This window comes from Euprymna scolopes, chromosome 8 (genome assembly GCF_053919585.1).
Source record: "Euprymna scolopes isolate OS-2025 chromosome 8, ASM5391958v1, whole genome shotgun sequence".
Taxonomy (NCBI): domain Eukaryota; kingdom Metazoa; phylum Mollusca; class Cephalopoda; order Sepiida; family Sepiolidae; genus Euprymna; species Euprymna scolopes.
In genome coordinates, this window is record NC_136489.1 from 92,532,976 (window position 1) to 92,548,814 (window position 15,839).

The window sequence follows — 15,839 nt, forward strand, 5'->3', positions numbered from 1 at the left end:
AGAGTTACCAGACCATCTAGCCACCCAGAGTTGCCAGACCATCTAGCCACCCAGAGTTGCCAGACCGTCTAGCCACCCAAAGTTGGCAGACCGACTAGCCACCCAGCATAGCCAGACCATCTAGCCTGCCAGCATTATAAAACTGTCTAGCTTGCCGGTGTTGCACCAGACCATCTAGCTACTGAAATTGCTTGCCAATATAAGCAGCCAAAGTTATCAGACTGTCTAACCACTTGGAGTTCTTCAACATTTGGAGTGTCAGCATGTCTAGATACCTGTAATTGCTTGACTACCTAGACTTGCTAATCTGTCAGATATCTATTTTAGATTTGTCATTTAGGTTAATTGAAAAAAATGTTAAATTGACTTAAACTTCAAGAAATTAAATGTTCAAATGAAAATTATGTTGAACAGTAAAATAGATACATTTACTTGTATTCATCTAGTGATTTGGATTCGCAGACCAACGCTGACATATACACAGGCAACCAGGGCCATTGAATCAACGAGTATCCACTCCTAGCCACGTAGGTTGAAGTAACATTTACTTCAACCTAGGCTAGGAGCTGACATGACCTCGCATGGCTCAAAGAAAAAGAAAGCAAAAGAGGTGAGCAAATTCATTAGCAGACGTCAGAGCAAACAGCACATGTAGAGAATGACTTAAGAATTGATTGTAACCCAAGCGATGCGAACATCTAAATAGTCTTTTTGCCAAGCACAGAATATTCTTTTTCTTTTTTTTTCCATCCTGTTGTGAAACTTTAATTCCAGGTGAGGACACATCCTCCTTCATAAACATGATCTTGAAAGAAATGCCTCAATCACAAGATATGGAGTAAGATTTAATTATGTTATTATTATTTGTGATTTGCATTGATAACAAACTTGTATATTATCGATTGTGACTTACAAGACATTGGACTTCCTTTCAGACAGGAGATATATGTAACAAGAACAAGAAGATGGCTAAAGTCAATTTGTTTTAATGGTGATTTCGAATGAAACGTTTCTGAGTTTTTACAATGTGAATAAATACTAAAATAGATATTATATTTAGTTCAATTTAGTGAAAGTTATTCCAAGAGAAAAGATAAATATTTCTTTGTACTTCTTTAACCAGCTACAGAAGAAAACCAGCCCAAATAGAAACTTAATGAATCGTATGAAATCAGCCTTCAGCTGTAAGTGTTAATTGAATAGATCAACTAAGAGTTAGGAATATCGCCTAATTCTAATCTTTAACTCCTAATGGAATTTTTCACTTTTCTACTTAATCTAACTTTACATAGAAAATACCATCATTAACAATATTTTTACACACACAAATCAAATCTTACTACATGAAAAGACATCAAGCCAAACTTATAATTAAATGAGTTTACTTACATGCAATTTCATCAAGTTTTGTGAAAATACAAACTGAAGCATTTTCATTTCTCATCTTGGAACGAACAGCTTCCACTTTTTTAGGCCAAGAGCATCCTTGATTTTCAATTTTATTGCAAGAATAAAAAAAAATATAAGAATTATTAAAATAATTTAAAGATCACAATACCTGTACAATAAAATACTTATAACTTGCAATTATCTCCCTTGTTCTGCAAAATGGCATCAAAAGATGGACGACCATTCATCATCAGCCATAAAATTTGCTTTTTTTTTTTTTTAAATAAAATTATTTGATTAATTTATGTGATTTTTGGTGGACAACATTTTCTTTCAGTTTCGGGTATCAGTTGTCTTTATGGCATTTTTATTTTTCATTTTAAATCATTTATTATTATCTATTTTAGTTTTAATTATTTATTTTCATATACATAATTATTTATTTAATTTTATTTATTTATTCATTTAAGTTATTTATCTTTTATTTATATTTCTTTATTTAAAAAAATATTTTTTGACTTATTCCATGTATTTATTTTATTTAGTTGTTTATTTTTCTTTTTTTTTTTCGATACAAATGTGTCTTAACTCAACAAATACATGAAATGCAGCCATTAAACTTTTAAATAACACATGTAACGTTAAACTGTTGATCAAAACAGAACTGCTAACATCATTAAACATCCAGTTTTAAGTGTTTTGAATAGTTCATTTAAATGCAATTCAGATAATGGGGCCTCACATCAGTGAGGCAGCCGATAAACAAAAGGCATCGAGAGGAAGGCCCCGAAATGGTGTGTATTTTCTCCTGATAACTCAATATTATTTGGAGGCCGAAATGAAATACTCCACATGTAAAAGATGAACACGATTACATTATTAAATGGGAGGCCCTGAAACAGTTTGTATTTTCTCCTGATGAACTGACATTAATTAAAAGTCGAAATGAAATACTTGACAATTGAAAACAGCTGAAAAACATGATTATATACAAACCTACAAGGTAAACTGTTTCTTTCAAAACACAATATCTTCTGTTGTCCGCTTGCTTTATGGTGAGTTGGGAGGGGGGGGGGGTATAGACTTGCACTATGCATGCATATACCTTATCAATAGCATTGGAAATTTATTTTAATAAGACAAAACAATTAAACTAGCAAAAACGTGATTAAAGGGGAAAGAATCATATTTTTTCATTTATCAAAAAAAAATTAAAATTAAAAAAATATTTCAGAATGTTCAACTTTTAGAACATACTAGCAGGGCTATCCAGCATTGCCTGGGGTAAAAGTGTAACATACTTCTATCCCTCTCTCTGGACACGGACACGGACGATGGAACACGGACACACACACTAGAGTCAACGCAAGGGAAATAACTGAAAAAAATTAGTTACTTCCCATTACATGATAACATTAAAAGATGAATGACCTCCAAATATAGAATTTTTTTTTTTAACTTTAGATATTATACATCCGGGGCAACATTGATCAAAAATATATCAACTTTGTGGGTCATTGTTTTCTAGAGTTTTTTTTTTTTTTACTTTTAACTGAATATACGAACACACACAGACAACTACCCTTTATATAATAGATGAACTTACCTGTTGTTTTCTCTGACAAAACAATGAGTGGATTGCAAGGCATAGAAGGGCGGTCATCCCAGATTTTATCCACAAGATTTTCTTTTATCGGATGAAGATTAAGGCCACTGAATCGCAAAGACTTTTCCAATGGAAACCATTCATCTATTGTTTTTTTTAATAAGGAAAGTGTTTTTTTAAACATGGAAAATTAATTAAATTCATTGACAAACATAATATAATGAAGGATCTATTAGATGGCTGTATATTGGATTGTACAATCTTCATCTTGTGTAACACAATCATTACTAGGGTGAGCAGAAAAACGGGTTAATTAATAAGAATTGAGAGTAAAATCATTCTTGAAATAGAAAAATGTAGTTCCAAGCAAAAAAAAAAATGAATAGCAGTATATATCCAGTTAGAGAACCTGTTTCGAGAAGCTTAATCCAGTCATGATTAGCAGAAACCTAGTGGTCTTCTCGTTTTGAGACAAAAAGATATCACTGAGAATTTAATAAGGTTCAGTCTTTATAAAGCTGTTCTGGCATCTGATTGGTTTGATTTTATCACACATGATTATAAACCAAATATTTATGGTCATGCCCTCTTATTATAGAGGATGATTCTCCTTACTGCCTCAGTTGATTAGAGACTGGGTAGAAAGTACCAATCAATAAACCATTCTTGACAACCAGCCCGACAGGTGTGGGGCCAGAAACTGGTCCAGTACCTGTCGGACTGACACACGCCACCTGGACATTACCTAGGAGATCCACTCTCCCAGGCCTTGCCACCAGGTTTTCGGGTGAGGTAAGTTAACCGCTTGCTGAGGTGTCCCAATTGGGGAATGCTAACGAAGATGCCCAGGCAATTTTTTAGGGGAGCTTGCTTGACATCCCCATTTTCCTGATTTTGTGTCACATCTTGCTCAGGTGGGCAGCAAGTAAATATCTACCCTCTAATATGCCAAAAATATTGCAGCAATAATCAACAGTTTGTGTGCAAGAAGTGCAAACCAATGGAGACAAATAAGAACTCAGATACAGAAAAAATATACTTGGATGATGAAGTAATCAAGGTTGTTCAGAAATTTTGTTACCTTGGTGATGACACTGGAATGCAAGTTGAAACAGATGCTAGTACAATAGCAAGAATTAAGAGTTATTGGAACTTTTGCTATTACTGACCAACAGAGCATTGGAGGAAGATTAAATCTGGACAGTATAGTGATATGTGTGCAAAACGGGAGACTTTGATAGTATGGCTACATTGAAAAAATGAATGAGAGTTTTAGGGTTAGCAAATGAAGAAAAATTGCGGTAGCAGAGTCAATTCATAGGGGACAGCCAAGCAAAACGTGGAATTAAGTGATAAAGATGGATGAGAGAAAGAGGAATAAATAAAGACTTGGACAGAGATAAATTAATCCAACACAGCCAGCATGTAAAATAGATGTTAAACCGAATATGCTGATAATGGTAATGAGATGGAAGTCAGGAATATGCGTGTAGAGATTGTGTTTGGAATATGACTACGTTTTTACCAGTTACAAGATTGAGAAGAAAATTAAATCTAAAGAATTATTACATTTCTGAATTTTTTTAGATGAGGATTCGTTATTCATATTATTTGGATTCTTGAGACTATTGTTCTCATCTTGAGTGTTATTTTCACAACGTTTCAGTTAATGTAACCTCCGTGCTTTAGGTTCAGATCACACTTAGAGGTCGTACTGAATATTCATAGCAGATTCTTTAATTGAGCTCAATTCGAAGAGATACACTTTGAATTTTGAGAACATATCAATTATTAGCCAAAATATGAAGTTTTTTTGTTTACTTTACAAAAAGTGTTAAATTTAACCCAAATCTCCTGTACATAATTATATTATTTGATAATACTAGTATACAGTATAATATATATATATATTTTTATAAAAATAAACAAATTTACATGGTCATGACACTGGATATGCTAAGGTTTCAGACAAATGGTTGGTTAAAACCAGAAATTTTCATCAGGCAACTTAATAAATAGTTGCTTTCCACAGAAGAAACCAGTCCTCATACCTTTTAAGTGGCCTGACGAGGACTTCCAGTTTTAATCAACCACTTGTCCAAAACATTAGCATGTCCAGTATCACAACCATCTAAATTTTAATATTAATTAATTTATTAATAATAATATATCTGAACAATATTATTGAACACTCGTTAAATTCATTAGTTATCACTCTTGAATACCTTTAACATGGTATATATAATAAAGCGCTATTAGTTGCAGAAATTTAAAAAAAAAATGATGATTTCTGAAAAATTTGTAATAATGGTGAATAATGGGCAATCAATAATTTTCTTACTATCCAACAACCATGAGGTCAATTGCATGGCAACTGAAAAAGCAGAACTGCTTGCTCGGCAGTTCACCTCTAACTCCACCTTAGACTCCACAAACCACTCCCTCCTAAATTTTCCTTTACAGACAGAAGCCATACTTGATGATCTAATCATCACTCCTTCCCATGTTTGTGATAACATTAAAGCACCAAGACATCTTCAGAGTGTATGGACCTGATCTGATCCCCGCTATACTAATGAAAAAATGATCTGCTGAATTAGCCCTTCTCTCCAAACTCTACAACAAATGCCTATCTATCTGTCTATCTATCTATATATATATATATGTGTGTGTGTGCACACAAAGAAAACAAGCACAAGTATTGATATAAGCTGTTGAGGTCTCATGTATAAACTGCAGAGTCTATTATAGCATATTCCTCCTTACCTGCTGAAAGAAGAAATGGATCAGCACCAACTTTGCTTCCTTTTGGCAACACCTAAAAAAAAAAAATATTTTAAATTCAGAACTAAATTTTACAGTCTTTGTCAATATTACAAACATTTTTATTAGTAAAAACTATCTCCAAACTTTAACTTTGGTAATTAGAAATACAAAAATAGAAAACTAATGAATATTTTATAGGCTTGCTTTAACGTTTTGTGAAAACGTGTTCAGGTGTATCTTCTTGCACAGAAGGTCACCATTTTGTGTGTTTTGTGGATAATAAATGATTGTTGAAAGAAAGAGAAAATGGCAATGAATAAACACACACAATTTACATGCACATTTAATCTCCAATTATGTTTATGTCTTTTGGTATTTCATTCTTACACAGGTGGTCATCCTTTTATGCATGTTTTTTTTTTTTTTTGTGAATAACATAAAAATGTGTTAGGAACGATATGAAAGTACAAAAGTGAAGAAACGGATTTATATACACATCTATTTTAACTAGTGATGGGACACTTTCAACACAATTACCGATTCTGGTCTACATTTCCGATACAATTATTGATTGCCATTCTTTTAAAATCTCTAAATATTGAGTCATAATGTTGTTTGTTTTTTTAATTTTCAGATTACGATAGAAACTAATGTAACATGTGCATATATTTTCACACGCATAAAAATACACTAAGAGAAGTGAGGATTTACAAATTTTAGTTCTATTGATAGCTTAAAAATCAATAAATATTCATCATTTTATCATTAGTGCCAACAATGGTAAATTAATTTTTAAACAAAACAAAACAAAAAACAATTAAAAGAATTGGTTTTGCCATTAAAAAAGGCACAATTTTTTTCAATTCCAATACCTCGAAAAGTTTGAATTTTTTCGATTAATGATTCTTACACTAATTGTACCATAAACAATGTGTTAAAAACAAGCTTAAAAAAGGGATACAATACATATAAGGTGATGCTTAATAAAAAATACAAAGGGTTAAAACGAGACATAATTACTAAAGAGAGAATACATTAAAGTAGCAATACAATGAAAAAGTACATATGTTGGCAAAGCCATAGATAGAGAAAATATACATGAGCAATAGATAAGTAAATGTTACTTTTGTATGCACTTTGAATTAGTGTATGCACAAGTATAGAATATAATTTGGTATTGTTTACACATGATCTGAATCCAATTAAATTCAGAAGTGAAAACTTTTAGTGCTTGTCCAGAATTCCCACTATATTAAAAAACATCTGTACGATGTATGTACTTATGACAAAAAGAAAATGTCATACAGCAAAATTCATGTAAATTTATCAAGTAGTTTAATCTCTATATAAATAAAATGAACTCATTTTTTCCCCTCCGACTTTGACGTTTATAGGACTGCACCTGTATACATTTGGTGCAGCCGTATCATTCACAAACTGAATCACGACATCTGCCGTATGTTATAGGGTTATTACATATCAAGGATCTCGCTGATCACAGTTTCCTATATTCTGTCTGGTGAGAGTCCACTGTAAAAATCGGTTACATTTAATGGAAGTAGTAAAGTAAACTCTCTCTAACAAATTCATCCTACCACCGCCACTCACTTACACCGTACCAGAACGTTCACAGGAGACATTTAAAACCGATCACCGGTTAGAATTTATCTAAAAACTGGACTGGACTTACACTGAAACGAACCACGCTTACTTTGCCATTGGTTAGCATAAAACATAAACACAATTTATAAAGCATTTATTATAATAAAATTAGATTCAAACAGAACACAATCCGTTACCTGGAATTGAATTCACAATTACATTACTTCGATTTCGTTATAACCCGCGTGGTTAAAGTTTAATGAAAACCTGAATTGACATTTACGTGAAACGCACCAAACTTACTTACTTACACAAACGCAACTTCCGTTTCGCTCTTTCCTTACGTGCTTTCTTTCTTTCTTTCTTACCTTTCGTTGTCTTTTTGCTTTATGGGTGCTGGTGGTGGGGGTACTTCCCTATCTTTATCTTTCCTTTCGGTCTTTCCTTCTTTCTTTCTTTTCTCTCCATTTTCTGCTCTTTCCATTGTTAAAACGAAACGAAAAAACCGGATATTCCAGGTTTTACTTACACTCTATCACTCTACGACTATTACTTGTGTATCCAACTCTATTTGTGCCAGTAAAAAAAAGTAGCATTTATTGCTTTTGGTAATAATTATTAATTGCTTATTTGTTTTGTTTTTCACCCTTTTTTTAGACTAACCATTCTTTAATCTCACTATAAAATCGATTCTCAAAGCCAAGATCAGTTACTTTTCTGCCAAACTGGATATCTTTTGCGTGTTTTTATTCAATGTAACATATTTATTCGGCTCGAAAACCATACAGTGTTTACCGATGTATTGGAACATTCAAGATGGCGTCTGATTCTCCCTTTAACACGGTAAGTGTGGGAAAAGATGTTATAAATTTTGTATAGTTTTTTATTTATAACACCTTCTTCCATACTTACGGTGTTAATGAGGGTGTGAGACGCCATCTTGAATTTTCGAATACATCGGTAAACACTGTATGGTTTTCGAGCTGAATAAATATGTTACATTGAATAAAAACACGAAAAATATATCTATCCAGTTTGGCAGAAAAGTAACTTATCTTGGCTTTGATAACATTTATTTGTTATATATTTGTTTTTTTGTTTTTTCACAACTTTTTCGAATCTATGTGTACAGTAATACAAACACCCATTTTGTGTTTTATATAGATAAAGTACAATTGTTGAATGTTACTGTTTTGATTATATTCGTTGGGGGGGGGGACAATTAAATAATTAAGAAAGATTAAAATGAAGCGAAATTTAAGTTTCCGTTCCATTTTTACAACAGCCGTAAAACAGTGCATACTCAGCAAGTTTTATCGTATTTTATTTATTTTTTTGCATAATTAATGATGGAAGTATTTTTCTGTTTATTTTCTTAACATCTGTTAAAAAAAAAAAAAATAATTTGTACATTCTCTTGAAAAAAAAAATCAAACTTTTCTCTACTTTCACATGTGTTTCATTTTAACAAACTGAGCCACAGCAACGCGTTGCCGGGTACAGCTAGTTTTTAAATAAGAAAATCAAATGTTGTGGCTAAGTTACCAGTGACAATATCGCAAGGCCATCATCATTTGTTGTGGATGTCGTAAATCTCATTTCTCCTAATTTGTTTCTCAGTTCTCGTTTAAAATGAGTGATTTTTCTGACAAAGGAAGAAGAAAAAGCTGTATTCTAAGTCATCAATATTTTATGTGAGCAGTCGCTTGAAATGTCAGAAATTTTCTGTTTCTATTTCTATCCTAGTAACCATGTCACTATTAAGGATGCTGGAGGTAAACGTTTATTGGGCTGATGTTATCCGTCAGTCAGGGAATCGAACCTTGAACTAACCACTAAGGAGGCCATCTTATCAGCAAGTGCAAAGTACTGGGGCTGCTGTATTACCATTTGGTGAATGGATTTTGGACCATGCAGTAGTTTCTGATGGGGCTTCTCGATGCCATATTAATGAGTAATTGTTACAGCTTCACCTTATGATCTACAAAAAAGTATTTCTTCACGTTTTTTCTTCTTTATTTTCCCTCTCTGCCCTGCTCTAACCAAGTCTGTCAACCTATTCTACAAATCCTAAAGCTCCATCATGAAAAGTCTCCAGAAAGAATACATGATTAAATCCAGAATTCCAATTTTCAACGTAGACCCTCCACTACACTACCATGTTTCCTTCTCCAACATTAAGGGTCTATGTTCCAACCTTCCAGAGGTTGAAATTCAATTATAGTAGATCATATCAAACCTATTCTTCCTAAGCAAAACTGGCATTGGACTGACTATTTCTCTAAATGAGGTCGTAATTAAAGGATATTCTAATTTAACCCCCAAGATCACCATGGGCATGGAATATGTGCCTACATTAGAGATGGCTTTACGTATGGCAGGGACATCTCCAGAGAAGACCCTAAATTGCTCTATATGTGCTTTCAGATTGCACTTGCTCACACCACTGCATTTATATTTGCTCTCTATCGCCCCATAATAGGGCGTTACTATCTTTAATAGCATATCTGAGAAAATTGACTACATCCTGTCTGGTCATCATTCGGCAAACATTTACGTCTATGTTCACAATGTGGAATGGTTAGCCCATTCAAACAAGACAGATGATGAGGGGAGGTTCTGTCACGATTTCTCCATTGCTTATAACCTAACTCAGATTGTTCACGAACCCATTTGTGTGCCCAACACTGATGGTCAGTATGCAAGTCCCTCTAGGCCTTTTTCTCACAACTTGCCCTGAGCTATGTCCATCCTCCATTTTGTCTCCACTAGAATCTTCCGACCACTCAGCTGTCTTACTTAAGATAAAGACAAAATGTAATAAGTCTTCTGACATACCTCTTCATCGTACAGTATATTGATACTCTATGGCTGACTGGGATAGCTTTCGTACACTTATATCAGATTTACTTCTGCATACCATGTTTAAAAAGAATATACCCTCCAAAAAATACTTCTGCATACCATGTTTAAAAAGAATATACCCTCCAAAAAATCTCAGCAAAACAGCCAGCCATGGTTCTCTCCAGAATGTGCTGCTGCCATTGTGCACAGAAATCACTATTTCCATTGCTTCCAATGTAATAGATAGCAGAAATCAGAAGCTCACAGTATTAATGCTGGAGTTCCTCTGGGCCTCTCTTCCTGATCTACATTAATGCTCTCCCAAATCACATCCAAAGATCATTCATACACATTTATGCTGATGACACTACCATCTATGGCAAAACTTCAAAGGCCATAAACGACCAAGTCTGATTCTGTCTCCTCTGATCTTTCTGATTCTGTCTCCTTTGATCTTGATCATGTGGTGCAATGGGGAAAGATGTGGCTGGTTAATTTTAATACATCTAAAACCAAGCTTCTATCTTTCCATCATCAATGCTCTGACCTCCGTCTGGCATCAATTGAAATGAATGGCTCTCATCTTGGGGTGGCTCTAGGTCTGACATTTACTCCTGATCTGAGATGGAACACGTACATCAAATCCGTTATCAAGGCTACTGGAAAAATGGAGAGATCGTTCTACCACTCCAGTAGATATCTCACTGCTGATGCAATTCTCTACCCTATAAGAGCCAAGTACATCCAAGGATGGAGTACTGTTGTCACATCTGGGAAGGAGCTGCTAGAAGCACTATCTTGCCTTGACAAAGTTCAAAATAGACATTGTAGCCTAGTAGAGGATGCCATTTTCTCTTCCCTGCAACCTCTTTCCCACAGAAGAGACATTGCAAGCCTGTCTCTGCTTTATCATTATTCTTATGTCAAGCACTCATCTGAGCTCCAATCTATCTGATGACTTGACATTAACTGAAAGCCAAAATGAAATACTTGACATGTGAAAACAGCTGAAAAACATGATTATATACAAGCCTACAAGGCAAACTGTTTTTTTTTTTCAAAACGCAATATCTTCTATTGTTTGCTTACTTCATGGCGAGTTTTCGCTACTGTTTTGGCAGCAGATTTATTGAAAGCTATATATATATATATATATATATCCAAGAAATAACAATTTAAACAATATTAGCTTAACAAAATTAGTTACAGTTTTATAACAATTTAGTTTAATTAATAATTTAAATGACCAAAAGATACTAACAATTAATTGTAACTTTCAAAATTTAATTTAAAAAATAGAAAGTAATAATTTGGTAATAAAAACAAAAAATATAATTGAAAAAAAAAAACGAAAAACAAAACTATATACATACTTTAGATAGCCATTCAGTTTTTGTAGGTGTTTCAGGAAGACCTAAAAACAATAATTCAGACATAAATGTTATTATATTTAAGTCTTCATTAAACAAAATAAATATTTGAAACATACATTAATAATACAAAAAATAAAGAAATAAATAAAAAGAAAATTACCTAAGTATTCATTCTAAATACTTATGTAATTTTAAATACACATAAGGAAAATATTTTTAGTCATAATATTTCACAATTGAAACAAAAACAAATATTAATATTTCAGATAGAAAAACAAACATATTTAAGAATAATCTCATGGAAAGGTAATGTCCTGAATGGACCTAAGCTGTTTATGTTGAGTGCTCTGTGCAGGGTTTCTGAGAACGATTGGAGAATGGATTAGTGTCTGATGGGGAATTAGTGATTAGTGGTCTATGTGCAAGTCATAAGTGTTATGGGATGTTATTGTGGATGCAAGTACAGCTGTTAGGTGAAGTGGTTGCAAACATGACTGGTCTTAAGGGAGAGCTGAAGGATTATGCAGAACAGAATAGTGTCTTGTTAGTAATGTACTCTATCCAGGGTTGGTTTGGAATAGAGCATCATCAGGTATGTTCTGGGTTCTAGGTTAGTCACTATAGGTAATCAGCTATCAGAGAGCTTCTCTTATGTGGGCATATTCTAAAAATTTTCCATTTGACATTAAGAAAGTAAACAGAGGCACCATTGATGGTCTGTAATATTCTTAGCTTCATATGTCTTGGAGTTCAAATTGTAAGACTTCTGGTATTCTAGTATTCTCCAAGTGATAATATGTAGGATATCAGCATCTTTTAAATTCCAAACATAGGCAGCTAGAAAGGTGACAGTATAGGCATAGAGGTTTTGCTTGAACTACCTGTGAGTCATGCCAATATAAATCTCTTTTTTGCTTGTAATGCCAGAAATGATTTTGGCCTCATAAATTATGGACATCACAGTACAGCCGCAACTCAATAAGGAATCCTCTCCGATCCTACAAGAGCACATTGGATTGTTGGAAGCCACAAGCTTTGAAGATATAAGGGACTCCACAGAAAGACAACATGAATAGTTTATCTTACCTAAATTCCTCTTAAATGGTTTATAGAGATTGCTGACTAGTGGGAAGAAGAAGCATCTACCAATATTGAACTTTAAGAAAGAATGGTGAGGAGGGTAAATTTTTTTGTTCTATTGGCCCTTTTCAAACTTGGGAGAATGAGTGATGATGCAGGAGATCTTATCTTTAAAGTAACTCTTAGAGGATGTTATAGTAAGGGACAGTCAGTCGGAAATTTTCAGTGTCACATGAAAGGCTAGAGATTCTCCTGTTTATGTGAGACACAAGACTCCTGAAGATTAAAGGGATTGCAAGTTGATATATTTGAGTTGCTCATTAGGATTATGGTAATGGCTAAATGTGTTTGCCATGTTTATGCCTAAGAAATTTAAACTAGTGTGTTTAGTATTTAATGTAATCCAATCCATTAAGACATGCAATTCAGATATAAGATGTATAGCAGCTATAACGTTATATGGCCCTCATACAACCCTTTCTCGCACAACTGCAGCGTAATGCAATGTGAAATTTGACCAAACCAAATACATTAGATCAAAGTATTTGCTGAGAGCACTATATTTACTCAACATAGAGATTATTCTTAGGATAAATTGGTTATGATGGTATGGTCATGTGAAGTATTCATCCTCCAGGATAAATCACTGTAGAAACATGGATGCCTTAAATCGCATGAAGGTTGACCAAACAAAGAAAATTTAGAAGTGAGGCAAGACCACACAAAGTGGAATCCGGAGAAAGTTGATCCACTAAACCATGAGAACTGAAGAGTGCACTTGCATAATATTAGAAAACGTTTGATCCCTGAACAAGGAAAAAAATGGCATTAAATGAATATAAGAAGAATTAACGGCTTTATAAATCTGTCAAGGGTTTTCATCTGAAGGAAATGTATAAGCTGTCATCCAAGTAAAGACCAAATTTTTGATAGAAGAATTTACTGCTGAGGGAATCAAGGATGAATAACCTAATCAGGTCAAAGATGCTTGCATTAAAAGAGACTTTGTTTTTTGTTTTTTCACATTTGATGGCCAATCAAACTTTCTTAATCCATAATCCACATAGTTTTTAAACTGTTATTAGGGTTAATTACATGAAACGAAATGGATCCTTAATTTTATACTATGTAAGTGTAGGAGATGATAGTTACTGCCAGTCTGGAGATTCAAACCCAGTCACAAAGTCACCCTTGATTTTGAAAGCTGGTATCTTACTTTTAGACTATTAGCAATTAACTGAGAAGTGAGGGAAACTAAGTACATGTAAATGTCAAATCAGCAGGCATAAACAGCAAACAGTCAGAAAGTATTCAACAACTGATATCAGAATATCATATTGTGGTAAGGTTACCCACTTATTCTTAATTCTCTAAAGAAGGATGTTTTTAAAATATAATCAGCTTTTTCTTGATAGTTGTGTTCATTTGTTATGAAATTTCAAAATGTTAGATAATTGTTGCATAAATGGTTGTGACAAAAAAAAATGATGAGTTAAAACAGAATTTTCTGATTGATTTAGATAAACATTAAAAGAAAATATGTCCCACTCACCATCTTTCATAACAGTCCAGTTTTCATCCACCTGATTACTTGCCTGTAAATGATAACGCCCATCTGTCCATAAAGCAGCTTGTGCATCCGTTATGATGGCCATGCCTAGCAAAAACAAAAAAAATCATACTTTATTATCACACATTTATTATTTTTATCAGATGAATTGGGAAATTTCAAGAAGGTTATTATAAGCAAAATCATAATCATCATAGATATGATGACCTTAAAAAATTATTAATTTATTCAATATTGTCAGTCAAGTATATCATGTTCCTAAATTTGGCCTGGCATAACAGATAAAATACTAGGTAAAATTCAGTTCCAAGTGGCAATCTTCTGGGGGATAAAGGTTCAATCCTCAGTGCAGGTGATACTAAGAATAATATTATGAATTACTTAAGATTTTTACCTGATCATGACTGATGGAATGAGAATTATATTACCACTGTGAACTAAATAAAGTCTTCTGTTCACAATTTCAGATTCAAGAACATTATGAAAATAACACTCATAATGAGAACAGTAGTCCAAATAATACAAATAAACAAGCACAGTCACAAATTTCCCAAGTTATAGCGACACTGTTATGCCCATACAGCTTAAGCATTTGGACAACCCTGTTTGCTCTTCTCTGGAACTTGAAAGATGTGAAGACCTCATAAACTATCCAATGGAAACCTTTTGAAACATTACACATCTTAGGACCCAAATGCTGCAGACTTTGCAATGTGAAAAAAAATAGAGACGGGGAAATTAGTTATAGAGATTATTGCTAGACAAGTTTTTGTTGTGAATATTTTCTTTTCCTTTTGCAAAACTCAACCACGTTCAGCAAAGTCAAACCAAAAACAAAAATAACAAGTTTCCTCTCCAAAACAACCAAACCAAACACTATGAATAAATAAATATTTGAAGATGTAAAAAATTTGAAACATAAATACTTTTTCCAAAATTATTGGATTCAACATTAAATAACCTGAAAAGGGTTGATATGTCATAAAAAAAAACCCAACCAATCAAAACCCTTTTATGATACTGATATGCTTAAACAAAATAGCCAAATATCTCTCAAATTTTTTTTTTAACAAATGTATGATCAGTTAAGGGGAGAATACCTATTATTATTATTAGGTAAAGATTTTATAGTCTTGAAAACAAAGGCGTTTATGCTATTTGGGTTTTAATTACTAGATATTGACCAAAATTTTTTTTCTTAAAATAACTCAATAGTTTTCATTATTATTACAATGAATAACTTAATTTGTTAACCTTCTACTATCCACCATGTTGTCAATATCTTAAGCACCTTTATTAGTAAGAATTAGCAGTTTTTACAATTGTTTTTGTTTGTTTACTCATTCACCTCAAAGAAGGCAATTGGCCGTTGAGGCATAAGGGCCTACAGTGAATAAAGAAACCATGCCTACTAGGATATTCTAAGTAGGGAGTTGAGCAGTGAGATGGCTGTTCATGATACATTTAAATTTTTGCATGTTAGTACAGTCGAAAAAGTGGGATACAGGGAGGGAATTTTAAAGTTTAGCAATTTGAGGGAAGAAACATTCAGAGTAGAACGCTCTCAGGCATCAAGAGTCGTCTACAATGAAGGGATGGGATTTTGTTG

General features: G+C 33.3%; 1 protein-coding gene across 2 annotated transcripts in view; it reads right to left on the reverse strand.

The window, feature by feature from the left end:
• The window catches only part of LOC145283632 (xaa-Pro aminopeptidase 1-like), a 102,178-nt gene that overhangs the window by 66,318 nt on the left and 20,021 nt on the right, over positions 1-15,839 (reverse strand). For both annotated transcript variants that reach the window (XM_080132584.1, XM_080132585.1), the window contains exons 4-8: positions 14,213-14,317; positions 11,581-11,621; positions 5,762-5,813; positions 2,996-3,139; positions 1,390-1,485 (exon numbers count right to left, since the gene is read on the reverse strand). In XM_080132584.1, the coding sequence (XP_079988710.1) occupies positions 1,390-1,485; positions 2,996-3,139; positions 5,762-5,813; positions 11,581-11,621; positions 14,213-14,317 (438 nt within the window). The remainder of the gene's footprint in view (positions 1-1,389; positions 1,486-2,995; positions 3,140-5,761; positions 5,814-11,580; positions 11,622-14,212; positions 14,318-15,839) is intronic.